The sequence below is a fragment of the Cucurbita maxima genome, unplaced genomic scaffold (assembly GCF_002738345.1).
Source record: "Cucurbita maxima cultivar Rimu unplaced genomic scaffold, Cmax_1.0 Cma_Scf00016, whole genome shotgun sequence".
In the NCBI taxonomy this organism is placed as follows: Eukaryota; Viridiplantae; Streptophyta; class Magnoliopsida; order Cucurbitales; family Cucurbitaceae; genus Cucurbita; species Cucurbita maxima.
In genome coordinates this window covers 3,877,928-3,902,424 of record NW_019272032.1, presented here as the reverse complement: position 1 = coordinate 3,902,424, position 24,497 = coordinate 3,877,928, and the positions used below count along the sequence as shown (strand labels likewise).

Genomic DNA, 24,497 nt, shown 5'->3' with positions numbered 1-24,497 from the left:
CGTGAATATTAAAATGATTGAAATAAAATTGAAATGTCAAGAAGTAAATTTGTAATTAAATCCAAATACATTTATATTACATTTGTATTATTTCATAGAAAGACAGGTGTTAATGTTTAACAACCTTCAGCCAAAATCAATCATCATGGAGTGGGATCAGGGAGGTTTGGAGCCGTTGATTCGAGGAGGAACGGTGGAGATTCCTTTCTTTGAAAGTTCTTTGAGAACACTCTCTGCAGAAGGAGGTTTAAGCCCCAAGGGAAGGGGTGACAATGGTTTCCTCCTCGCCTCCTTCACAATCTTGTCAATCAGCTCCTCATCCTACCAAAAATAATGACTATAATTAATTATTTAAATTCCATCTTATACCTATTTTTTGGTAGGAATATAATATCAAATCAATATGATACTTGCTATAATTTATCAAAACAAATAGCTCATTTTGTATCAAGAAATTATGTAATGTAAGAGAAAAGGAGGATTATATTTACTGGTTGAATATCAAATGAACTGTGAGGCGTGCCATAGCTCTCATTTGCTGTATACACATTGTGTGATGATGAAATTTGCTGCAATATGGCAAAAAATAAAAATAATAATAATAACTGCCATGATTACACCAAATAAAAAAGTTATTTTCAGTTTAACTCTTGCAAGAAATATTAAAAAAAAAAAAAAAAAAAAAAAACTCTCTCACCTGAGGATATGAAAAATATGGTGCACGAGAAGGCAGCATCACAGGGCAACCCCATGCATCAGCTTGCATCTGAAACAAATAAGTTTGAACAACTATTATCACAAACGACATTTTTCAAAATTTTTAATTATTTTACCATTTTGTTTGTTCTCAAGGACCAGTAGCTTTAACAAGTTAGTGACATCGAGATTTTTGTTTTTTTTTTTTTTATAAAAAAAAAAAAATTACATGAAAACAAGATTTTTTTTTTTATTTAAAAAAAAAACATGTTACTGTTTTTCAAATGCTGTTTCATACAAGGTTATTAATTTGGATGGAATCTCGTTGTTTCACAGTGAAATCTAAGAATGAAAAACGTTACCCCAGCATAAGAATTCCATGGCTGAGTTCCTGGTTGCGGCCAATGGCGATAATCAGGCGGACCCCACATGTTGACACTAGCTGGTTGGCCATTGTTCTGTATCCATGTTCGATAAACAGCGGACATGGATATTCCACAGTACGGATAATAAGAAAGGTAAGCCATGTTCGGTTTCAAGTGATTGGTTAGCATTGAAAATCTTGGATTTTCTTCTCTGTGGACCGCATGTTTTTTTTGCATCCTGTACTTCTGCAAAAACGAAGTAAATCAATGTACTTAAAAACAGGAAAACCAATGTGGTGTTCATTTTGCAAGTTAACTAAGCAATTAGAGGTGAAGTTTTAGAATATGGAAGAACAAAGCCCCGTGGGAAACCTGGAGATGACTTGCAACGTTGTGCCTTGTCAAACCTTCAACTTTCATCAGCTCAAGTATTTTGGAAGGAATCGCACGATCTATGCCCAACTGTTCGACTGCCTGAATAAACTTTCTATGTAGCTCTGGGCTCCAGTCCACCTAATGGACAGTAGAAGTCGCAGTTCAAAACATGATGCAGAGTAATTTGAGAATACATGTCTAAGGCACTTCTCAAAATTTAGCGTTTTTGTATCAGATAATCAAAGTACCTTTGTTTTCTTCGATTTGGAACCAGCTGAAGGGTTCACATCAGATCCTTGGATTGAGTGCTCTGCTGCTGAAGGACCACTTTTGACGCCACATTTATTCTGCAAGGGAAGATAAATGTCGCTTTCTGCGATTAAACCAACTGCAGAGTTCTCATCTTCTTTGACCATTACGTTGCCAGATAATCGAGGTTGGCGCTCCTGAAGGGTATCTTCACAAACCAAATCATGTGAAGTAGTTTCGACGAAGTTAGACTGCACATCTTTGTCACTGCAATCTGTTTCCATTGGACAGTTCATTTGATCTCCACTTTCCCAGCAACCTTGCATCGATGATCCCTGGTTCAGTTGAGAGTTAACATTTCCTTCTGGTTGCTCTTGCTCCCATACAATGTCTTGAATCCAAGAAAGACCTTCCGTATCTTCCAGAACTCCATTATTGTCTTCACTCTCTAATTGGAGCTGCATCAAGGATGCTGCGGAGTCTACTTCAGGCTTCGGTGTACTGGAAAATGCCTACTCAAAACATTGCTGGTCAATATTTTGTCTTTATATTCGATGTTCTTTAGCAATACAAATTTTGCCAGAATTGAAAATACCTTGTGAAGAACATGCTGCCAGATATTCCTCAGTTTGTCCTCAGAGAGTGGTTTCAGCAAGAACTCAACTGCACCAAGCTAAACGAAAATTGTAAATCTTGATCCATAGACAATAATGCAAAACCATAGTTATAATCTAAGCGTCAATTTCTGCTGTAAACCAAATAAAAATTATAGATACTAGCTTTGTTTAGAAACTGGTTTCTCAGACCAACAAAAGAAGTAGATACCAGAACCAGTTATTGCAAAACATACATGGTTTCCGGTCCCTAAGGAACCCTTGAAAGGAATTAAAATCTAATTTTAGAATTACCAAAAAGACCGGTTAAAGAGAAACTAGATTGGAGTTCTTACTGCAATGCACTTCATCATGGTACTTAGGCAATAAACATCTGAAGTCACTGTGCCATAGAACAACATAATCTCAGAGTCAGGTCACGAACCGTAAAGTTTGTTGGAGGAAGCTTTCAAAAACTTCCCACAGTTCGCTATTCAAAACCGTCTTTTTTCCTTTGAGAAGAAACCAGTTTTGGTTGTTAACTTACTTATGATTGGCAAGTCCTTGGAACTTCCAAGCAATTTAAAACTCTCATCATAATTTCCTTCGCACATCTGAATCAGAGAAGGAACCAAGAATTTAAATGTTACTACAAGAACAATAAGGAACTAAAATTTGAAAATGATGAGAGAAATGAAAAAGAATTTAACTAAGTTAGTTGAAGGAAATAAACAATAACAGTTAAATTACTGCTGAAAATGGTCCAATCCTCACGAGAACTGGATATTATCAAGCAAGCGAACTTAAGGAGTCAGCTTACGGCCTACATGCATAATTCCATTATGGAAGTGACTAGCCATACCTCCAGAATTGCAATATGGAAGTTTTCCGGTGTGTTCATAATCGCTGACAAAGCTTCCTTCTCATCATTACAGTAATAGACTGCAATATGCGAAGTGAAACTTCTTAACACAGAAGTGAAATCTTTATATAATAGAAAAGAAACTAGAAAGAAAACTTCTTAAAGGAATAGAGAGAACGTGGAAATGGCATCATAATAGAGAGAAGTCAGATCTTCAACAAATTAATATTTGGAAACACACATTTTGTGGAAGAAATAATGAAACTCTAAAGTCGTCGTACAAAGTAGGAGTGCATTTTCTATCCGTTCATAACTGCAACTCACCCACAATATATCTGATTATTGTTACATATCTTTTTAAAAGAAAAAGTTTAAACATAGTTTTGGTAAGTGAACTTTCATTAATTTTCTATTTTGGTAGGAAGTTTTATTTTGGCCTTGGCCAAAGTAAGCCTAGTTTAAGAGTGCCTTAAGTGAAAGAGGATCTTTAACAGAAAAACATCTTGAACAGAAAAAAAATGGGGAGTGCGAAATGTCTCACCAACATGCTCCATTTCCTCAAGTTTTGCTCTTATCTCGGTAGCGGAGCGGCTGTCCCGATCAAGGAGAAGAACCCTCAGACCCTTAGGAAAGTCTTTCCATTCTTGTAAATCGTCGGCAGTGCAAACCATAGCTCGCTTGGCATATTCTTAGATCACTGCTAAAAAACTCATACATCTTCAAATCATCTTCATTTGAAATAGAAAATTCAACATATTTAAAACAAACAACGAACAGAAAATCGAAATTTCACAAATGTGCAAGAGCGAGACGCTCGAGGAAATAGTAAAACAAATGCGAACAGACGTCTGGCAGAAAATTTAATACGTGAACTCAAGAGATTATTCATGAAAACGTTAATGCATTTGCATAAAATGGCACATACAGTAATCATTAACTTCCTGAACTCCGATCAATCAATTAGATAGCTATTTCGAAGAAGACTAACTCCTCAGACAGTTATTTTCCCAATCGGAACGCAGAGAAAATAACAAAACCAGAAAGCAAGACGAAGAGCGATTCAAGAATCATAACGAAAACATTCAAAATCAAACTAATCGCAATCACAAGAAAGCAACACTTTCCAACAACCGAACGCTCGATCATTGACGATTCGAAAAGCTAACAGAATAGTTAGAGAAGGCGCTTTGGAGATTACCTCAGTCATGCTTTCACCTCTTCCTCTGGTCGATTCGTAGTTTCGTACATTCTGCAAAAATAAATAAAGAAATAGAGAGAGATAACATAGAAAGACAATGGAGGTGTGAGAGAGTACGGATCCTTACGATTGCGGTCCGCACCTCAGCATAGATGGCAATCAAGAAAACTGTCGAATATTCGTTCAGTTCAAAGATAGGAAGAATTCAAAGAGAAGTGAAATGGAAGACGAACACTTACAGTGGAAAAGGCAGGAATTAGCAGCGTCAACAAACTTTCTACGTGGTTGTAATTTTTTTTCCCGCTCAACCATCATACATTTATAGGGACTCTTTCCTCTTTTCTAAAAAAGTATGCTTCACATTTACCAGTTTTTTTTGTAGATATATATACACGTGTAATGTTTTCTTAAAAAAAATCCATTTCATTTATTTATTCCTAAATTTAAAACTTTTATCACTAAACTATTAAAATTATTTACCAAGTCTTTGTATTAAAGAAAATCAGTTTCTAATAAAATTATGAATTTTTTAAATTACCTCCTGTTTAATTATACAAATAATACATACCTGTAATGTCCCATCCTATTTTCTTAGTTTGACTTTTTCTTTTAAGCTTATCTTAACATTTTAAAACTCTATCTGCTAGGTGAAAGTTTTCACACTCTTATAAACATGTTCGATTCTCTTCTCAACCAATGTGAGACATCACGAACGAGTGCTAGCGAATTTTAAACCTTTGAGGGGAACCCAAAAAATAAAACTCAAAGAGGACAATATGTGCTAACAGTAGATCTTGGACGTTACAATACGAGTAGGACTTTGTTGTTAAATATGTAAATTAAATTAATTATGAGCCATTTAAAGTGATTGGTTGAATAAAACTATCTTGTTATAACAATTAAATTTAAGGATTTAAAAAAAATTAAAAAATTAAAAATTCGATCTTAAAAAACATATATATATATATATATATATATATATATATTTACAAAAAAAGTAAGAGAGGAAATTGCGAGACCACACTAATTTAATCCTTATCTACTTTAACCACACCTTCAAATAAGATGGGCACGTTGAAACTTACCAACTAAATATCAGAAAATAATTGGCTACTAGTTTGAATTTATTTATATTATCGAGTAATATTAAACAATTTAATAATTATATATATATATATTACAAATTTTATCACCTAACTTTGATGTATGCGGAGTTTGTTAGCTAATGTCGTGGTTTGGTTATATTTAAATTTGAGAAATATATATATATATATATATATATATATAATTTGACACAAATATTTTGTTAGAATATATGTTAAGCAACATATATATATATATATATATATATATAATTTGACACAAATATTTTGTTAGAATATATGTTAAGCAACACGATTCTCACAATGGTATGATATTGTCCATTTTGAACATAAACTATCATAATTTTACTTTAGGCTTCTCAAAAGGCTTTAAACAAATGGAGATAGTATTATTTTATTAAACTCATGACTATTCCATAAATTATAGACGGACTTTCATTCTAACATATATTTTTTAACATTCTAATTTTTTTTTTAATTTAATTTTTTTATTATTATTATTTCTTTACGTTGGTATGAGGCCTTTCTCGAAAAACCCAAAGCAAATCCATGAGAGATTATGTTCAAGGTGGACAATAACATACCATTGTGAAGAATTGTGATTTTTAACATATATACTTTAGAAATTTATTAAGTCCACGTGACAATAAATTTTAATAAGAAAAATAAATTTGCTGCAAATTTGGATGAAATTAAAAGCGTAAGTATGATAGTTCTTATTTAATAAGAAAAATAAATTTGCTGCAAATTTGGATGAAATTAAAAGCGTAAGTATGATAGTTCTTAGTTACTACATTTAGATATTCTATGCGTCGTCAACCTCACGGTTTTAAAACGTGTTTCTTAAGAAGAGATTTCCACCCATAGATATTCTATGCGTCGTCAACCTCACGGTTTTAAAACGTGTTTCTTAAGAAGAGATTTCCACCCATATAAGAATGTTTCGTTTTTGTCTCTAACCGATGTGGGATCTCACAATTCATACTCTTCGAGAGTCTAGCATACTCACTGGTACATCGCGCTCGATATCTAAGTTTGATACCATTTATAATAAATTGGTGTAATCGGAGGTAAAGGAATCTAAACATCAAATCAGAACATTAAATTGGTATGAAAGAAGATTAAAAAAATCAAAGCAAGATTGCGGAAAAAGACAGATTTGTTTCCAAGTAAAGGGGAAGGAGGGCATAGAATTTATGAACTTTAGTGTTTTGGTGTAATGTTTTGTTTAGGGGTTTTGGAGTCATTAGGATGTTATGTCAAAACCATAGCATTGTGGATGCAACCAACACTGTGTTGTTTTTTCAATTCTCCTTTTACGTCCATGGTTTGCCAGCCCACGGATTCTTCTCTTGTGGTTCTCAATATTTTAAACAACCTACTTTAATATCTAAACTTTTAATTATCATATTTATTTTTTTAAATATATTTTTTATTTTAACGTCCAATAAAAATTTAATATTACTAATGCCAAATGCCAATGTTTTAACCCTTGAGATAAGTTCGAGTTGATTTACTTACTATTCTTTTACTCGTTTTTTTATTTTTTATCACTATAAAATTTCGAAATATAAAAAACTTTAATATAGTTATTATTTACATTAAAAACTCACGAAATCTTCAATTTTACTTCAAAATTATGCTATTAGAAAGAGGAGGGTGGTTGACGTTGGCCTTCAGGTGAACAAAATGGGAAATATCTGTCCATGTGGCACCGTGTGGAATTTTTTAAAGCTCTATGATAAAAAAGAAAAAAGAAAAAACATTAATTAGGGTCATTACTATTAAATGTTCTATTCAAGCAATTATAAAATAAAAATATTAAATAAATAAATAATTGTGAGAATAACGAGTGTCCACTGTGATTATGTTGAAAACTTTATCTGATATTTAATCGTGTGATTCAAATTTCAATATGAATTAGAAAAATGATTTGAAATGAAATGACATACTTATATTATATGATTTGAGAGCAAAAAAAAGTTAAATATAGTACGTATCGATTCGATTGAAAATTTAAAATGTTAGTGATTAAAATGGAGTTATGTTATAGCCAATGTTTAATAGTTGACATGATAAGCATAAAATAAAAAAAGTTGTACATTTAACACGAATTCATATGTATCAGTAAAAGTGTTATTAATAAAATTACTTGAGAAATCTCACTTCGGTTAGAGAGGGGAACAAAGTATTTCGTATAAGGATATGAAAAATTTTCTCTAGTAGACAGGTTTTTAAAATCGTAAGGCTGACAACGACACGTAGCAGGTCAAAACGGATAATATATGCTAGTAATAAGTTTTGACTGTTACAAATGGTATAAAAGTCAAACACCAAGTAGCGTGCCAACGAGAAGTTAAGTACCTAAGGAGACAAATTATGAAATCTCACGTCGGTTAAAAAGAGAAATAAAACACTCTTTGTAAAGCGAATAATATCAACTACTACATTACTTCAGATCCTAATACTCTGAATGGTGGAGTAACTAACTAGCTGGGCATGCAAAATATTTTCCATTCAAATCTAGCATATTATGATGTTATGAACAATAATTGGAATATGATACTAGGGTACATGAAGGCTTGATTTTATTGGTCCATCGTGGCGACTTGGTAAAGTAGCCGGCCACAAGGGAGGAAATGGGGCCAAGAAAAGATCACAGGCAGGTAACCATATCTTTGCCAACAGCGCTGGGTGACAAATCACTTCACCTTACTCGTCAAAACTAGTCTAATACAAAAAACACACAAGCTTTTCAACGCACCAAACTCAACTTTTTTGTCACATGTTTGCTCTTTGTAGATTTTTCAATGAGTCGTTTAAAAAGTTTGGATAGATTCATTTTTTAAAAAATAAAAAATAAAAAATTTGAATGATACCTCAAATAAAAAATCGAAAGTACATAAATTTATTTTATAATTTAACCCAAACATATTTATAGTAAGAAGGTGGAGAGAGTGGGATCAGGGAGGATTGAAGGCGTTGATTTGGGGAGTAAGAGTGGAGATTCCTTGCTTTGGAAGCTCTTCCACAAGAATCTCTGCAGAAGGAGGTTTAAGCCCCAATGGAAGAGGTGACCATGGTTTCCTCTTTGCCTCATTTACAATCTCGTCAATCAACTCCTCATTCTACAAAAAGGAAAAAAACTATAATTAATTATTATTATTATTATTATTATTATTTGCAAATGCTAAAATAAAGTTTTGAAGCCTTTTTATTTACTGGTTGAAGATCAAATGAAATTTGAGGCGTGCCATAGCCCTTATTTGCTGTATAAACGTTGTGTGATGCTGAAATTTGCTGCAATATGGCAAAAAAAAAAAAAATAATAATAATAAATAAATAAATAACACAGCCATAATTACCAAATAAAAAGGTTAATTTCAGTTTAACTCTTGCAAAAAATAAATAAAAATACACTTTCACCTGAGGATATGAAAAATATGGAGCACGAGAAGGCAGCATCACAGGGCAACCCCATGCATCAGCTTGCATCTGAAACAAATCAGTTTGAACAACTATTATCACAAACGACATTTTTCAAAATTTTTAATTATTTTACCATTTTGTTTGTTCTCAAGGACCAGTAGCTTCAACAAGTTAGTGACATCAAGATTTTGGTTTTTTTTTTTTTAAAAAAAAAAATTACATGAGTTTTGAGAATCAAGAAAAGTAGAATTTTCGAAAAAATCACTCTGTTTCTTGTTTCTTTGTACCTAACGCGTATCGTGAACAATGAATTTTTCAAAGAAACATGTTACTATTTTTCTAATGCAGTGACGTACAAGGTTTTTAATTTGGATGGTTGTGGATGGAATCTCGCCATTTCACTGAAATCTAAGAATGGAAAACGTTACCCCAGCATAAGAGTTCCATGGCTGAGTTCCTGGTTGCGGCCAATGGCGATAATCAGGCGGACCCCGCATGTTGACATTAGCTGGATGGCCATTGGTCTGCGTCCATGTTCGATAGACGGTAGACATGGATATTCCACAGTAAGGATAAGAAGGGTAAGCCATGATTGGTGGGGAGTGATTGGTTTGCATTGAATATCTTGTTAGATTTTCTTCTCTCTGCATCACATGTTTCCTTTGCATCCTGTACTTCTGCGTAAACGACATAAAGAGCATTAGAAGAACATGTTAGACATTAAACTTGTTTAATGTACTTATAGATACATGAGTTTGTAGGATATATGAACAAGTGCATGAAACAAGTTTAATATCTAAGGGAACAAAAAGCCTAGGTGGCAAACCTGGAGATGACTTGCAACGTTGTGCCTTGTCAAACCTTCAACTTTCATCAGCTCAAGTATTTTGGAAGGAATCGCACGATCTATGCCCAACTGTTCGACTGCCTGAATAAACTTTCTATGTAGCTCTGGGCTCCAGTCCACCTAATGGACAGTAGAAGTCGCAGTTCAAAACATGATGCAGAGTAATTTGAGAATACATCTAAGGCACTTCTCAAAATTTAGCGTTTTTGTATCAGATAATCAAAGTACCTTTGTTTTCTTCGATTTGGAACCAGCTGAAGGGTTCACATCAGATCCTTGGATTGAGTGCTCTGCTGCTGAAGGACCACTTTTGACGCCACATTTATTCTGCAAGGGAAGATAAATGTCGCTTTCTGCGATTAAACCAACTGCAGAGTTCTTATCTTCTTTGACCATTACGTTGCCAGATAATCGAGGTTGGCGCTCCTGAAGGGTGTCTTCACAAACCAAATCATGTGAAGTAGTTTCGACGAAGTTAGACTGCACATCTTTGTCACTGCAATCTGTTTCCATTGGACAGTTCATTTGATCTCCACTTTCCCAGCAACCTTGCATCGATGATCCCTGGTTCAGTTGAGAGTTAACATTTCCTTCTGGTTGCTCTTGCTCCCATACAATGTCTTGAATCCAAGAAAGACCTTCCGTATCTTCCAGAACTCCATTATTGTCTTCACTCTCTAATTGGAGCTGCATCAAGGATGCTGCGGAGTCTACTTCAGGCTTCGGTGTACTGGAAAATGCCTACTCAAAACATTGCTGGTCAATATTTTGTCTTTATATTCGATGTTCTTTAGCAATACAAATTTTGCCAGAATTGAAAATACCTTGTGAAGAACATGCTGCCAGATATTCCTCAGTTTGTCCTCAGAGAGTGGTTTCAGCAAGAACTCAACTGCACCAAGCTAAACGAAAATTGTAAATCTTGATCCATAGACAATAATGCAAAACCATAGTTATAATCTGAGCCTCAATTTCTGCTGTAAACCAAATAAAAATTATAGATACTAGCTTTGTTTAGAAACTGGTTTCTCAGACCAACAAAAGAAGTAGATACCAGAACCAGTTATTGCAAAACATACATGGTTTCCGGTCCCTAAGGAACCCTTGAAAGGAATTAAAATCTAGTTTTAGAATTACCAAAAAGACCGGTTAAAGAGAAACTAGATTGGAGTTCTTACTGCAATGCACTTCATCATGGTACTTAGGCAATAAACATCTGAAGTCACTGTGCCATAGAACAACATAATCTCAGAGTCAGGTCACGAACCGTAAAGTTTGTTGGAGGAAGCTTTCAAAAACTTCCCACAGTTCGCTATTCAAAACCGTCTTTTTTCCTTTGAGAAGAAACCAGTTTTGGTTGTTAACTTACTTATGATTGGCAAGTCCTTGGAACTTCCAAGCAATTTAAAACTCTCATCATAATTTCCTTCGCACATCTGAATCAGAGAAGGAACCAAGAATTTAAATGTTACTACAAGAACAATAAGGAACTAAAATTTGAAAATGATGAGAGAAATGAAAAAGAATTTAACGAAGTTAGTTGAAGGAAATAAACAATAACAGTTAAATTACTGCTGAAAATGGTCCAATCCTCACGAGAACTGGATATTATCAAGCAAGCGAACTTAAGGAGTCAGCTTACGGCCTACATGCATAATTCCATTATGGAAGTGACTAGCCATACCTCCAGAATTGCAATATGGAAGTTTTCCGGTGTGTTCATAATCGCTGACAAAGCTTCCTTCTCATCATTACAGTAATAGACTGCAATATGCGAAGTGAAACTTCTTAACACAGAAGTGAAATCTTTATATAATAGAAAAGAAACTAGAAAGAAAACTTCTTAAAGGAATAGAGAGAACGTGGAAATGGCATCATAATAGAGAGAAGTCAGATCTTCAACAAATTAATATTTGGAAACACACATTTTGTGGAAGAAATAATGAAACTCTAAAGTCGTCGTACAAAGTAGGAGTGCATTTTCTATCCGTTCATAACTGCAACTCACCCACAATATATCTGATTATTGTTACATATCTTTTTAAAAGAAAAAGTTTAAACATAGTTTTGGTAAGTGAACTTTCATTAATTTTCTATTTTGGTAGGAAGTTTTATTTTGGCCTTGGCCAAAGTAAGCCTAGTTTAAGAGTGCCTTAAGTGAAAGAGGATCTTTAACAGAAAAACATCTTGAACAGAAAAAAAATGGGGAGTGCGAAATGTCTCACCAACATGCTCCATTTCCTCAAGTTTTGCTCTTATCTCGGTAGCGGAGCGGCTGTCCCGATCAAGGAGAAGAACCCTCAGACCCTTAGGAAAGTCTTTCCATTCTTGTAAATCGTCGGCAGTGCAAACCATAGCTCGCTTGGCATATTCTTAGATCACTGCTAAAAAACTCATACATCTTCAAATCATCTTCATTTGAAATAGAAAATTCAACATATTTAAAACAAACAACGAACAGAAAATCGAAATTTCACAAATGTGCAAGAGCGAGACGCTCGAGGAAATAGTAAAACAAATGCGAACAGACGTCTGGCAGAAAATTTAATACGTGAACTCAAGAGATTATTCATGAAAACGTTAATGCATTTGCATAAAATGGCACATACAGTAATCATTAACTTCCTGAACTCCGATCAATCAATTAGATAGCTATTTCGAAGAAGACTAACTCCTCAGACAGTTATTTTCCCAATCGGAACGCAGAGAAAATAACAAAACCAGAAAGCAAGACGAAGAGCGATTCAAGAATCATAACGAAAACATTCAAAATCAAACTAATCGCAATCACAAGAAAGCAACACTTTCCAACAACCGAACGCTCGATCATTGACGATTCGAAAAGCTAACAGAATAGTTAGAGAAGGCGCTTTGGAGATTACCTCAGTCATGCTTTCACCTCTTCCTCTGGTCGATTCGTAGTTTCGTACATTCTGCAAAAATAAATAAAGAAATAGAGAGAGATAACATAGAAAGACAATGGAGGTGTGAGAGAGTACGGATCCTTACGATTGCGGTCCGCACCTCAGCATAGATGGCAATCAAGAAAACTGTCGAATATTCGTTCAGTTCAAAGATAGGAAGAATTCAAAGAGAAGTGAAATGGAAGACGAACACTTACAGTGGAAAAGGCAGGAATTAGCAGCGTCAACAAACTTTCTACGTGGTTGTAATTTTTTTTCCCGCTCAACCATCATACATTTATAGGGACTCTTTCCTCTTTTCTAAAAAAGTATGCTTCACATTTACCAGTTTTTTTTGTAGATATATATACACGTGTAATGTTTTCTTAAAAAAAATCCATTTCATTTATTTATTCCTAAATTTAAAACTTTTATCACTAAACTATTAAAATTATTTACCAAGTCTTTGTATTAAAGAAAATCAGTTTCTAATAAAATTATGAATTTTTTAAATTACCTCCTGTTTAATTATACAAATAATACATACCTGTAATGTCCCATCCTATTTTCTTAGTTTGACTTTTTCTTTTAAGCTTATCTTAACATTTTAAAACTCTATCTGCTAGGTGAAAGTTTTCACACTCTTATAAACATGTTCGATTCTCTTCTCAACCAATGTGAGACATCACGAACGAGTGCTAGCGAATTTTAAACCTTTGAGGGGAACCCAAAAAATAAAACTCAAAGAGGACAATATGTGCTAACAGTAGATCTTGGACGTTACAATACGAGTAGGACTTTGTTGTTAAATATGTAAATTAAATTAATTATGAGCCATTTAAAGTGATTGGTTGAATAAAACTATCTTGTTATAACAATTAAATTTAAAGATTTAAAAAAAATTAAAAAATTAAAAATTCGATCTTAAAAAACATATATATATATATATATATATATATATATATATTTACAAAAAAGTAAGAGAGGAAATTGCGAGACCACACTAATTTAATCCTTATCTACTTTAACCACACCTTCAAATAAGATGGGCACGTTGAAACTTACCAACTAAATATCAGAAAATAATTGGCTACTAGTTTGAATTTATTTATATTATCGAGTAATATTAAACAATTTAATAATTATATATATATATTACAAATTTTATCACGTAACTTTGATGTATGCGGAGTTTGTTAGCTAATGTCGTGGTTTAGTTATATTAAAATTTGAGAAATATATATATATATATATATAATTTGACACGATTCTCCACAATGGTATGATATTGTCCATTTTGAACATAAACTCTCATAATTTTACTTTGGACTTCTCAAAAGGCTTTAAACGAATAGAGATAGTATTATTTTATTAAACTCATGACTATTCCCTAAATTATAGACGGACTTTCATTCTAACATATATTTTTTAACATTCTAATTTTTTTTTTAATTTAATTTTATTATTATTATTATTTCTTTACGTTGGTAATGAGGCCTTTCTCGAAAAGCCCAAAGCAAATTCATGAGAGATTAGGTTCAAGGTGGACAATAACATACTATAGTGGAGAATTGTGATTTTTTAACATATATACTCTAGAAATTTAATAAGAAAAATAAATTTGCTGCAAATTTGGATGAAATTAAAAGCGTAAGTATGATAGTTCTTAGTTACTACATTTAGATATTCTATGCGTCGTCAACCTCACGGTTTTAAAACGTGTTTCTTAAGAAGAGATTTCCACCCATATAAGAATGTTTCGTTTTTGTCTCTAACCGATGTGGGATCTCACAATTCATACTCTTCGGGAGTCTAGCATACTCACTGGTACATCGCGCTCGATATCTAAGTTTGATACCATTTATAATAAATTGGTGTAATCGGAGGTAAAGGAATCTAAACATCAAATCAGAACATTAAATTGATCTGAAAGAAGATTAAAAAAATCAAAGCAAGATTGCGGAAAAAGACAGATTTGTTTCCAAGTAAAGGGGAAGGAGGGCATAGAATTTATGAACTTTAGTGTTTTGGTGTAATGTTTTGTTTAGGGGTTTTGGAGTCATTAGGATGTTATGTCAAAACCATAGCATTGTGGATGCAACCAACACTGTGTTGTTTTTTCAATTCTCCTTTTACGTCCATGGTTTGCCAGCCCACGGATTCTTCTCTTGTGGTTCTCAATATTTTAAACAACCTACTTTAATATCTAAACTTTTAATTATCATATTTATTTTTTTAAATATATTTTTTATTTTAACGTCCAATAAAAATTTAATATTACTAATGCCAAATGCCAATGTTTTAACCATTGAGATAAGTTCGAGTTGATTTACTTACTATTCTTTTACTCGTTTTTTTATTTTTTATCACTATAAAATTTCGAAATATAAAAAACTTTAATATAGTTATTATTTACATTAAAAACTCACGAAATCTTCAATTTTACTTCAAAATTATGCTATTAGAAAGAGGAGGGTGGTTGACGTTGGCCTTCAGGTGAACAAAATGGGAAATATCTGTCCATGTGGCACCGTGTGGAATTTTTTAAAGCTCTATGATAAAAAAGAAAAAAGAAAAAACATTAATTAGGGTCATTACTATTAAATGTTCTATTCAAGCAATTATAAAATAAAAATATTAAATAAATAAATAATTGTGAGAATAACGAGTGTCCACCGTGATTATGTTGAAAACTTTATCTGATATTTAATCGTGTGATTCAAATTTCAATATGAATTAGAAAAATGATTTGAAATGAAATGACATACTTATATTATATGATTTGAGAGCAAAAAAAAGTTAAATATAGTACGTATCGATTCGATTGAAAATTTAAAATGTTAGTGATTAAAATGGAGTTATGTTATAGCCAATGTTTAATAGTTGACATGATAAGCATAAAATAAAAAAAGTTGTACATTTAACACGAATTCATATGTATCAGTAAAAGTGTTATTAATAAAATTACTTGAGAAATCTCACTTCGGTTAGAGAGGGGAACAAAGTATTTCGTATAAGGATATGAAAAATTTTCTCTAGTAGACAGGTTTTTAAAATCGTAAGGCTGACAACGACACGTAGCAGGTCAAAACGGATAATATATGCTAGTAATAAGTTTTGACTGTTACAAATGGTATAAAAGTCAAACACCAAGTAGCGTGCCAACGAGAAGTTAAGTACCTAAGGAGACAAATTATGAAATCTCACGTCGGTTAAAAAGAGAAATAAAACACTCTTTGTAAAGCGAATAATATCAACTACTACATTACTTCAGATCCTAATACTCTGAATGGTGGAGTAACTAACTAGCTGGGCATGCAAAATATTTTCCATTCAAATCTAGCATATTATGATGTTATGAACAATAATTGGAATATGATACTAGGGTACATGAAGGCTTGATTTTATTGGTCCATCGTGGCGACTTGGTAAAGTAGCCGGCCACAAGGGAGGAAATGGGGCCAAGAAAAGATCACAGGCAGGTAACCATATCTTTGCCAACAGCGCTGGGTGACAAATCACTTCACCTTACTCGTCAAAACTAGTCTAATACAAAAAACACACAAGCTTTTCAACGCACCAAACTCAACTTTTTTGTCACATGTTTGCTCTTTGTAGATTTTTCAATGAGTCGTTTAAAAAGTTTGGATAGATTCATTTTTTAAAAAATAAAAAATAAAAAATTTGAATGATACCTCAAATAAAAAATCGAAAGTACATAAATTTATTTTATAATTTAACCCAAACATATTTATAGTAAGAAGGTGGAGAGAGTGGGATCAGGGAGGATTGAAGGCGTTGATTTGGGGAGTAAGAGTGGAGATTCCTTGCTTTGGAAGCTCTTCCACAAGAATCTCTGCAGAAGGAGGTTTAAGCCCCAATGGAAGAGGTGACCATGGTTTCCTCTTTGCCTCATTTACAATCTCGTCAATCAACTCCTCATTCTACAAAAAGGAAAAAAACTATAATTAATTATTATTATTATTATTATTATTATTTGCAAATGCTAAAATAAAGTTTTGAAGCCTTTTTATTTACTGGTTGAAGATCAAATGAAATTTGAGGCGTGCCATAGCCCTTATTTGCTGTATAAACGTTGTGTGATGCTGAAATTTGCTGCAATATGGCAAAAAAAAAAAATAATAATAATAATAAATAAATAAATAACACAGCCATAATTACCAAATAAAAAGGTTAATTTCAGTTTAACTCTTGCAAAAAATAAATAAAAATACACTTTCACCTGAGGATATGAAAAATATGGAGCACGAGAAGGCAGCATCACAGGGCAACCCCATGCATCAGCTTGCATCTGAAACAAATCAGTTTGAACAACTATTATCACAAACGACATTTTTCAAAATTTTTAATTATTTTACCATTTTGTTTGTTCTCAAGGACCAGTAGCTTCAACAAGTTAGTGACATCAAGATTTTGGTTTTTTTTTTTTAAAAAAAAAAAATTACATGAGTTTTGAGAATCAAGAAAAGTAGAATTTTCGAAAAAATCACTCTGTTTCTTGTTTCTTTGTACCTAACGCGTATCGTGAACAATGAATTTTTCAAAGAAACATGTTACTATTTTTCTAATGCAGTGACGTACAAGGTTTTTAATTTGGATGGTTGTGGATGGAATCTCGCCATTTCACTGAAATCTAAGAATGGAAAACGTTACCCCAGCATAAGAGTTCCATGGCTGAGTTCCTGGTTGCGGCCAATGGCGATAATCAGGCGGACCCCGCATGTTGACATTAGCTGGATGGCCATTGGTCTGCGTCCATGTTCGATAGACGGTAGACATGGATATTCCACAGTAAGGATAAGAAGGGTAAGCCATGATTGGTGGGGAGTGATTGGTTTGCATTGAATATCTTGTTAGATTTTCTTCTCTCTGCATCACATGTTTCCTTTGCATCCTGTACTTCTGCGTAAACNTGAAAGAAGATTAAAAAAATCAAAGCAAGATTGCGGAAAAAGACAGATTTGTTTCCAAGTAAAGGGGAAGGAGGGCATAGAATTTATGAACTTTAGTGTTTTGGTGTAATGTTTTGTTTAGGGGTTTTGGAGTCATTAGGATGTTATGTCAAAACCATAGCATTGTGGATGCAACCAACACTGTGTTGTTTTTTCAATTCTCCTTTTACGTCCATGGTTTGCCAGCCCACGGATTCTTCTCTTGTGGTTCTCAATATTTTAAACAACCTACTTTAATATCTAAACTTTTAATTATCATATTTATTTTTTTAAATATATTTTTTATTTTAACGTCCAATAAAAATTTAATATTACTAATGCCAAATGCCAATGTTTTAACCCTTGAGATAAGTTCGAGTTGATTTACTTACTATTCTTTTACTCGTTTTTTTATTTTTTATCACTATAAAATTTCGAAATATAAAAAACTTTAATATAGTTATTATTTACATTAAAAACTCACGAAATCTTCAATTTTACTTCAAAATTATGCTATTAGAAAGAGGAGGGTGGTTGACGTTGGCCTTCAGGTGAACAAAATGGGAAATATCTGTCCATGTGGCACCGTGTGGAATTTTTTAAAGCTCTATGATAAAAAAGAAAAAAGAAAAAACATTAATTAGGGTCATTACTATTAAATGTTCTATTCAAGCAATTATAAAATAAAAATATTAAATAAATAAATAATTGTGAGAATAACGAGTGTCCACTGTGATTATGTTGAAAACTTTATCTGATATTTAATCGTGTGATTCAAATTTCAATATGAATTAGAAAAATGATTTGAAATGAAATGACATACTTATATTATATGATTTGAGAGCAAAAAAAAGTTAAATATAGTACGTATCGATTCGATTGAAAATTTAAAATGTTAGTGATTAAAATGGAGTTATGTTATAGCCAATGTTTAATAGTTGACATGATAAGCATAAAATAAAAAAAGTTGTACATTTAACACGAATTCATATGTATCAGTAAAAGTGTTATTAATAAAATTACTTGAGAAATCTCACTTCGGTTAGAGAGGGGAACAAAGTATTTCGTATAAGGATATGAAAAATTTTCTCTAGTAGACAGGTTTTTAAAATCGTAAGGCTGACAACGACACGTAGCAGGTCAAAACGGATAATATATGCTAGTAATAAGTTTTGACTGTTACAAATGGTATAAAAGTCAAACACCAAGTAGCGTGCCAACGAGAAGTTAAGTACCTAAGGAGACAAATTATGAAATCTCACGTCGGTTAAAAAGAGAAATAAAACACTCTTTGTAAAGCGAATAATATCAACTACTACATTACTTCAGATCCTAATACTCTGAATGGTGGAGTAACTAACTAGCTGGGCATGCAAAATATTTTCCATTCAAATCTAGCATATTATGATGTTATGAACAATAATTGGAATATGATACTAGGGTACATGAAGGCTTGATTTTATTGGTCCATCGTGGCGACTTGGTAAAGTAGCCGGCCACAAGGGAGGAAATGGGGCCAAGAAAAGATCACAGGCAGGTAACCATATCTTTGCCAACAGCGCTGGGTGACAAATCACTTCACCTTACTCGTCAAAACTAGTCTAATACAAAAAACACACAAGCTTTTCAACGCACCAAACTCAACTTTTTTGTCACATGTTTGCTCTTTGTAGATTTTTCAATGAGTCGTTTAAAAAGTTTGGATAGATTCATTTTTTAAAAAATAAAAAATAAAAAATTTGAATGATACCTCAAATAAAAAATCGAAAGTACATAAATTTATTTTATAATTTAACCCAAACATATTTATAGTAAGAAGGTGGAGAGAGTGGGATCAGGGAGGATTGAAGGCGTTGATTTGGGGAGTAAGAGTGGAGATTCCTTGCTTTGGAAGCTCTTCCACAAGAATCTCTGCAGAAGGAGGTTTAAGCCCCAATGGAAGAGGTGACCATGGTTTCCTCTTTGCCTCATTTACAATCTCGTCAATCAACTCCTCATTCTACAAAAAGGAAAAAAACTATAATTAATTATTATTATTATTATTATTATTATTTGCAAATGCTAAAATAAAGTTTTGAAGCCTTTTTATTTACTGGTTGAAGATCAAATGAAATTTGAGGCGTGCCATAGCCCTTATTTGCTGTATAAACGTTGTGTGATGCTGAAATTTGCTGCAATATGGCAAAAAAAAAAAAAAATAATAATAATAAATAAATAAATAACACAGCCATAATTACCAAATAAAAAGGTTAATTTCAGTTTAACTCTTGCAAAAAATAAATAAAAATACACTTTCACCTGAGGATATGAAAAATATGGAGCACGAGAAGGCAGCATCACAGGGCAACCCCATGCATCAGCTTGCATCTGAAACAAATCAGTTTGAACAACTATTATCACAAACGACATTTTTCAAAATTTTTAATTATTTTACCATTTTGTTTGTTCTCAAGGACCAGTAGCTTCAACAAGTTAGTGACATCAAGATTTTGGTTTTTTTTTTTTAAAAAAAAAAAATTACATGAGTTTTGAGAATCAAGAAAAGTAGAATTTTCGAAAAAATCACTCTGTTTCTTGTTTCTTTGTACCTAACGCGTATCGTGAACAATGAATTTTTCAAAGAAACATGTTACTATTTTTCTAATGCAGTGACGTACAAGGTTTTTAATTTGGATGGTTGTGGATGGAATCTCGCCATTTCACTGAAATCTAAGAATGGAAAACGTTACCCCAGCATAAGAGTTCCATGGCTGAGTTCCTGGTTGCGGCCAATGGCGATAATCAGGCGGACCCCGCATGTTGACATTAGCTGGATGGCCATTGGTCTGCGTCCATGTTCGATAGACGGTAGACATGGATATTCCACAGTAAGGATAAGAAGGGTAAGCCATGATTGGTGGGGAGTGATTGGTTTGCATTGAATATCTTGTTAGATTTTCTTCTCTCTGCATCACATGTTTCCTTTGCATCCTGTACTTCTGCGTAAACGACATAAAGAGCATTAGAAGAACATGTTAGACATTAAACTTGTTTAATGTACTTATAGATACATGAGTTTGTAGGATATATGAACAAGTGCATGAAACAAGTTTAATATCTAAGGGAACAAAAAGCCTAGGTGGCAAACCTGGAGATGACTTGCAACGTTGTGCCTTGTCAAACCTTCAACTTTCATCAGCTCAAGTATTTTGGAAGGAATTGCACGATCTATGCCTAACTGTTCGACTGCCCGAATAAACTTTCTATGTAGCTCTGGGCTCCAGTCCACCTAATGGACAATAGAAGTCGCATTTGAAAACATATATTTATAGACATGATAACGTTCCAAGATTTGAACGAGTTTTATAATCTAGATATATGACCTTAGAGAAATACAGATACAAGGCACTTCTCAAAAGTTTTCGTTTTTGTATAAGATAATCAAATTACCTTTGTTTTCCTCGCTTTGGAACTAGCTGAAGGGTTTACATCAGATCCTTGGATTGAGTGCTCAGCGGCTGAAGGACCACTTTTGACGCCAGATTTATTCTGCAAGGGAAGATAAAGGTCGCTTTCTGCGTTTAAGCCAACAACAAAGTTCCTGTCTCCTTCGAGCATTACCTCGCCAGATAATCGAGGTTGGCCCTCCTGAAGGGTGTCTTCACAAACCAAATCATGTGAAGCAGTTTCGACGAAGTTAGACCGCACATCTTTGTCACTGCAATCTGTTTCCATTGGACGGTTCATTTGATTTTCACTTTCCCAGCAACCTTGCAACGATGATCCCTGGTTCAGTTGATATATAACACTTCCTTCTGGTTGCTCTTGCTCCCATACAACGTCTTGAATCCAAGAAAGAACTTCCGTATCTTCCAGAACTCCAGTATTGTCTTCACTCTCTAATTGGAGCTGCATCAAGGATGCTGCGGAGTCTACTTCAGGCTTCGGTGTACTGGAAAATGCCTTCTCAAAACATTGCTGGTCAATATTTTGTCTTTATATTCGATGTTCTTTAGCAATACAAATTTTGCCAGAATTGAAAATACCTTGTGAAGAACATGCTGCCAGATATTCCTCAGTTTGTCCTCAGAGAGTGGTTTCAGCAAGAACTCAACTGCACCAAGCTAAACGAAAATTGTAAATCTTGATCCATAGACAATAATGCAAAACCATAGTTATAATCTGAGCCTCAATTTCTGCTGTAAACCAAATAAAAATTATAGATACTAGCTTTGTTTAGAAACTGGTTTCTCAGACCAACAAAAGAAGTAGATACCAGAACCAGTTATTGCAAAACATACATGGTTTCCGGTCCCTAAGGAACCCTTGAAAGGAATTAAAATCTAGTTTTAGAATTACCAAAAAGACCGGTTAAAGAGAAACTAGATTGGAGTTCTTACTGCAATGCACTTCATCATGGTACTTAGGCAATAAACATCTGAAGTCACTGTGCCATAGAACAACATAATCTCAGAGTCAGGTCACGAACCGTAAAGTTTGTTGGAGGAAGCTTTCAAAAACTTCCCACAGTTCGCTATTCAAAACCGTCTTTTTTCCTTTGAGAAGAAACCAGTTTTGGTTGTTAACTTACTTATGATTGGCAAGTCCTTGGAACTTCCAAGCAATTTAAAACTCTCATCATAATTTCCTTCGCACATCTGAATCAGAGAAGGAACCAAGAATTTAAATGTTACTACAAGAACAATAAGGAACTAAAATTTGAAAATGATGAGAGAAATGAAAAAGAATTTAACGAAGTTAGTTGAAGGAAATAAACAATAACAGTTAAATTACTGCTGAAAATGGTCCAATCCTCACGAGAACTGGATATTATCAAGCAAGCGAACTTAAGGAGTCAGCTTACGGCCTACATGCATAATTCCATTATGGAAGTGACTAGCCATACCTCCAGAATTGCAATATGGAAGTTTTCCGGTGTGTTCATAATCGCTGACAAAGCTTCCTTCTCATCATTACAGTAATAGACTGCAATATGCGAAGTGAAACTTCTTAACACAGAAGTGAAATCTTTATATAATAGAAAAGAAACTAGAAAGAAAACTTCTTAAAGGAATAGAGAGAACGTGGAAATGGCATCATAATAGAGAGAAGTCAGATCTTCAACAAATTAATATTTGGAAACACACATTTTGTGGAAGAAATAATGAAACTCTAAAGTCGTCGTACAAAGTAGGAGTGCATTTTCTATCCGTTCATAACTGCAACTCACCCACAATATATCTGATTATTGTTACATATCTTTTTAAAAGAAAAAGTTTAAACATAGTTTTGGTAAGTGAACTTTCATTAATTTTCTATTTTGGTAGGAAGTTTTATTTTGGCCTTGGCCAAAGTAAGCCTAGTTTAAGAGTGCCTTAAGTGAAAGAGGATCTTTAACAGAAAAACATCTTGAACAGAAAAAAAATGGGGAGTGCGAAATGTCTCACCAACATGCTCCATTTCCTCAAGTTTTGCTCTTATCTCGGTAGCGGAGCGGCTGTCCCGATCAAGGAGAAGAACCCTCAGACCCTTAGGAAAGTCTTTCCATTCTTGTAAATCGTCGGCAGTGCAAACCATAGCTCGCTTGGCATATTCTTAGATCACTGCTAAAAAACTCATACATCTTCAAATCATCTTCATTTGAAATAGAAAATTCAACATATTTAAAACAAACAACGAACAGAAAATCGAAATTTCACAAATGTGCAAGAGCGAGACGCTCGAGGAAATAGTAAAACAAATGCGAACAGACGTCTGGCAGAAAATTTAATACGTGAACTCAAGAGATTATTCATGAAAACGTTAATGCATTTGCATAAAATGGCACATACAGTAATCATTAACTTCCTGAACTCCGATCAATCAATTAGATAGCTATTTCGAAGAAGACTAACTCCTCAGACAGTTATTTTCCCAATCGGAACGCAGAGAAAATAACAAAACCAGAAAGCAAGACGAAGAGCGATTCAAGAATCATAACGAAAACATTCAAAATCAAACTAATCGCAATCACAAGAAAGCAACACTTTCCAACAACCGAACGCTCGATCATTGACGATTCGAAAAGCTAACAGAATAGTTAGAGAAGGCGCTTTGGAGATTACCTCAGTCATGCTTTCACCTCTTCCTCTGGTCGATTCGTAGTTTCGTACATTCTGCAAAAATAAATAAAGAAATAGAGAGAGATAACATAGAAAGACAATGGAGGTGTGAGAGAGTACGGATCCTTACGATTGCGGTCCGCACCTCAGCATAGATGGCAATCAAGAAAACTGTCGAATATTCGTTCAGTTCAAAGATAGGAAGAATTCAAAGAGAAGTGAAATGGAAGACGAACACTTACAGTGGAAAAGGCAGGAATTAGCAGCGTCAACAAACATTCTACGTGGTTGTAATTTTTTTTCCCGCTCAACCATCATACATTTATAGGGACTCTTTCCTCTTTTCTAAAAAAGTATGCTTCACATTTACCAGTTTTTTTGTAGATATATATACACGTGTAATGTTTTCTTAAAAAAAATCCATTTCATTTATTTATTCCTAAATTTAAAACTTTTATCACTAAACTATTAAAATTATTTACCAAGTCTTTGTATTAAAGAAAATCAGTTTCTAATAAAATTATGAATTTTTTAAATTACCTCCTGTTTAATTATACAAATAATACATACCTGTAATGTCCCATCCTATTTTCTTAGTTTGACTTTTTCTTTTAAGCTTATCTTAACATTTTAAAACTCTATCTGCTAGGTGAAAGTTTTCACACTCTTATAAACATGTTCGATTCTCTTCTCAACCAATGTGAGACATCACGAACGAGTGCTAGCGAATTTTAAACCTTTGAGGGGAACCCAAAAAATAAAACTCAAAGAGGACAATATGTGCTAACAGTAGATCTTGGACGTTACAATACGAGTAGGACTTTGTTGTTAAATATGTAAATTAA

The 24,497-nt window shown here is 33.5% G+C and overlaps 4 protein-coding genes across 31 annotated transcripts; all 4 read right to left on the bottom strand.

Annotated features, from left to right (window-relative positions):
- Positions 1–58: 58 nt before the first annotated feature.
- LOC111491624 (two-component response regulator-like APRR2) lies at positions 59–4,665 on the bottom strand. 12 transcript variants are annotated; one of them, XM_023140607.1, is made up of 14 exons: positions 4,578–4,612; positions 4,466–4,506; positions 4,339–4,389; positions 3,682–3,868; positions 3,141–3,220; positions 2,826–2,892; positions 2,635–2,681; positions 2,281–2,358; positions 1,685–2,197; positions 1,434–1,574; positions 1,059–1,307; positions 698–766; positions 492–569; positions 59–321 (listed from the first exon to the last, which is right to left on the bottom strand). In XM_023140607.1, exons 4-14 carry the CDS (start codon positions 3,809–3,811, stop codon positions 157–159), a joined length of 1,617 nt encoding a protein of 538 aa, XP_022996375.1. In that variant the 5' UTR covers positions 3,812–3,868; positions 4,339–4,389; positions 4,466–4,506; positions 4,578–4,612; the 3' UTR covers positions 59–156. The 12 variants fall into 12 exon arrangements, with proteins under 12 accessions (XP_022996375.1, XP_022996376.1, XP_022996374.1 ...); XM_023140608.1 differs by having other exon boundaries at positions 3,682–3,840; XM_023140606.1 differs by having other exon boundaries at positions 3,682–3,837.
- Positions 4,666–8,328: 3,663 nt separating this feature from the next.
- On the bottom strand, positions 8,329–12,873 carry LOC111491626 (two-component response regulator-like APRR2). 2 transcript variants are annotated; one of them, XM_023140621.1, is made up of 15 exons: positions 12,839–12,873; positions 12,727–12,767; positions 12,600–12,650; positions 11,943–12,098; positions 11,402–11,481; positions 11,087–11,153; positions 10,896–10,942; positions 10,542–10,619; positions 10,117–10,458; positions 9,946–10,044; positions 9,697–9,837; positions 9,299–9,547; positions 8,868–8,936; positions 8,664–8,741; positions 8,329–8,569 (listed from the first exon to the last, which is right to left on the bottom strand). In XM_023140621.1, the coding sequence occupies exons 4-15, from the start codon at positions 12,070–12,072 to the stop codon at positions 8,405–8,407; spliced, it is 1,545 nt and encodes a 514-aa protein (XP_022996389.1). In that variant the 5' UTR covers positions 12,073–12,098; positions 12,600–12,650; positions 12,727–12,767; positions 12,839–12,873; the 3' UTR covers positions 8,329–8,404. The 2 variants fall into 2 exon arrangements, with proteins under 2 accessions (XP_022996389.1, XP_022996387.1); XM_023140619.1 differs by having other exon boundaries at positions 8,339–8,569; positions 9,946–10,458.
- A 3,134-nt stretch (positions 12,874–16,007) lies between these two features.
- LOC111491187 (two-component response regulator-like APRR2) lies at positions 16,008–17,546 on the bottom strand. The gene is made up of 4 exons (XM_023139980.1): positions 17,295–17,546; positions 16,864–16,932; positions 16,659–16,736; positions 16,008–16,564 (listed from the first exon to the last, which is right to left on the bottom strand). Exons 1-4 carry the CDS (start codon positions 17,532–17,534, stop codon positions 16,400–16,402), a joined length of 552 nt encoding a protein of 183 aa, XP_022995748.1. The 5' UTR covers positions 17,535–17,546; the 3' UTR covers positions 16,008–16,399.
- A 1,468-nt stretch (positions 17,547–19,014) lies between these two features.
- Positions 19,015–24,062, bottom strand: LOC111491303 (two-component response regulator-like APRR2). 16 transcript variants are annotated; one of them, XM_023140162.1, is made up of 15 exons: positions 23,895–24,057; positions 23,783–23,823; positions 23,656–23,706; positions 22,999–23,154; positions 22,458–22,537; positions 22,143–22,209; positions 21,952–21,998; positions 21,598–21,675; positions 21,173–21,514; positions 21,002–21,100; positions 20,700–20,840; positions 20,302–20,550; positions 19,871–19,939; positions 19,666–19,743; positions 19,015–19,571 (listed from the first exon to the last, which is right to left on the bottom strand). In XM_023140162.1, the coding sequence occupies exons 4-15, from the start codon at positions 23,126–23,128 to the stop codon at positions 19,407–19,409; spliced, it is 1,545 nt and encodes a 514-aa protein (XP_022995930.1). In that variant the 5' UTR covers positions 23,129–23,154; positions 23,656–23,706; positions 23,783–23,823; positions 23,895–24,057; the 3' UTR covers positions 19,015–19,406. The 16 variants fall into 16 exon arrangements, with proteins under 16 accessions (XP_022995930.1, XP_022995924.1, XP_022995925.1 ...); XM_023140156.1 differs by having other exon boundaries at positions 21,002–21,514; positions 22,999–23,185; positions 23,895–24,059; XM_023140157.1 differs by having other exon boundaries at positions 21,002–21,514; positions 22,999–23,157; positions 23,895–24,059.
- Between the last annotated feature and the right edge of the window lie 435 nt (positions 24,063–24,497).

Excerpts from the sequence above, each read along its gene's own strand:
- LOC111491624 (XM_023140607.1), bottom strand. The coding sequence starts at position 3,811 with ATGGTTTGCACTGCCGACGATTTACAAGAATGGAAAGACTTTCCTAAG. Across the intron at positions 1,575-1,684 it reads CCAAATCGAAGAAAACAAAG|GTGGACTGGAGCCCAGAGCT; the intron begins GTACTTTGATTA and ends ACTGTCCATTAG. Across the intron at positions 322-491 it reads GTTCATTTGATATTCAACCA|GATGAGGAGCTGATTGACAA; the intron begins GTAAATATAATC and ends TATTTTTGGTAG.
- LOC111491626 (XM_023140619.1), bottom strand. The coding sequence starts at position 12,072 with ATGGTTTGCACTGCCGACGATTTACAAGAATGGAAAGACTTTCCTAAG. Across the intron at positions 9,838-9,945 it reads CCAAATCGAAGAAAACAAAG|GTGGACTGGAGCCCAGAGCT; the intron begins GTACTTTGATTA and ends ACTGTCCATTAG. Across the intron at positions 8,570-8,663 it reads TTTCATTTGATCTTCAACCA|AATGAGGAGTTGATTGACGA; the intron begins GTAAATAAAAAG and ends TCCTTTTTGTAG.
- LOC111491187 (XM_023139980.1), bottom strand. The coding sequence starts at position 17,534 with ATGCAAAGGAAACATGTGATGCAGAGAGAAGAAAATCTAACAAGATAT. Across the intron at positions 16,737-16,863 it reads CATATTTTTCATATCCTCAG|CAAATTTCAGCATCACACAA; the intron begins GTGAAAGTGTAT and ends GCCATATTGCAG. Across the intron at positions 16,565-16,658 it reads TTTCATTTGATCTTCAACCA|AATGAGGAGTTGATTGACGA; the intron begins GTAAATAAAAAG and ends TCCTTTTTGTAG.
- LOC111491303 (XM_023140156.1), bottom strand. The coding sequence starts at position 23,128 with ATGGTTTGCACTGCCGACGATTTACAAGAATGGAAAGACTTTCCTAAG. Across the intron at positions 19,940-20,301 it reads CATGGAACTCTTATGCTGGG|ATGCAAGCTGATGCATGGGG; the intron begins GTAACGTTTTCC and ends GATTTGTTTCAG. Across the intron at positions 19,744-19,870 it reads CATATTTTTCATATCCTCAG|CAAATTTCAGCATCACACAA; the intron begins GTGAAAGTGTAT and ends GCCATATTGCAG.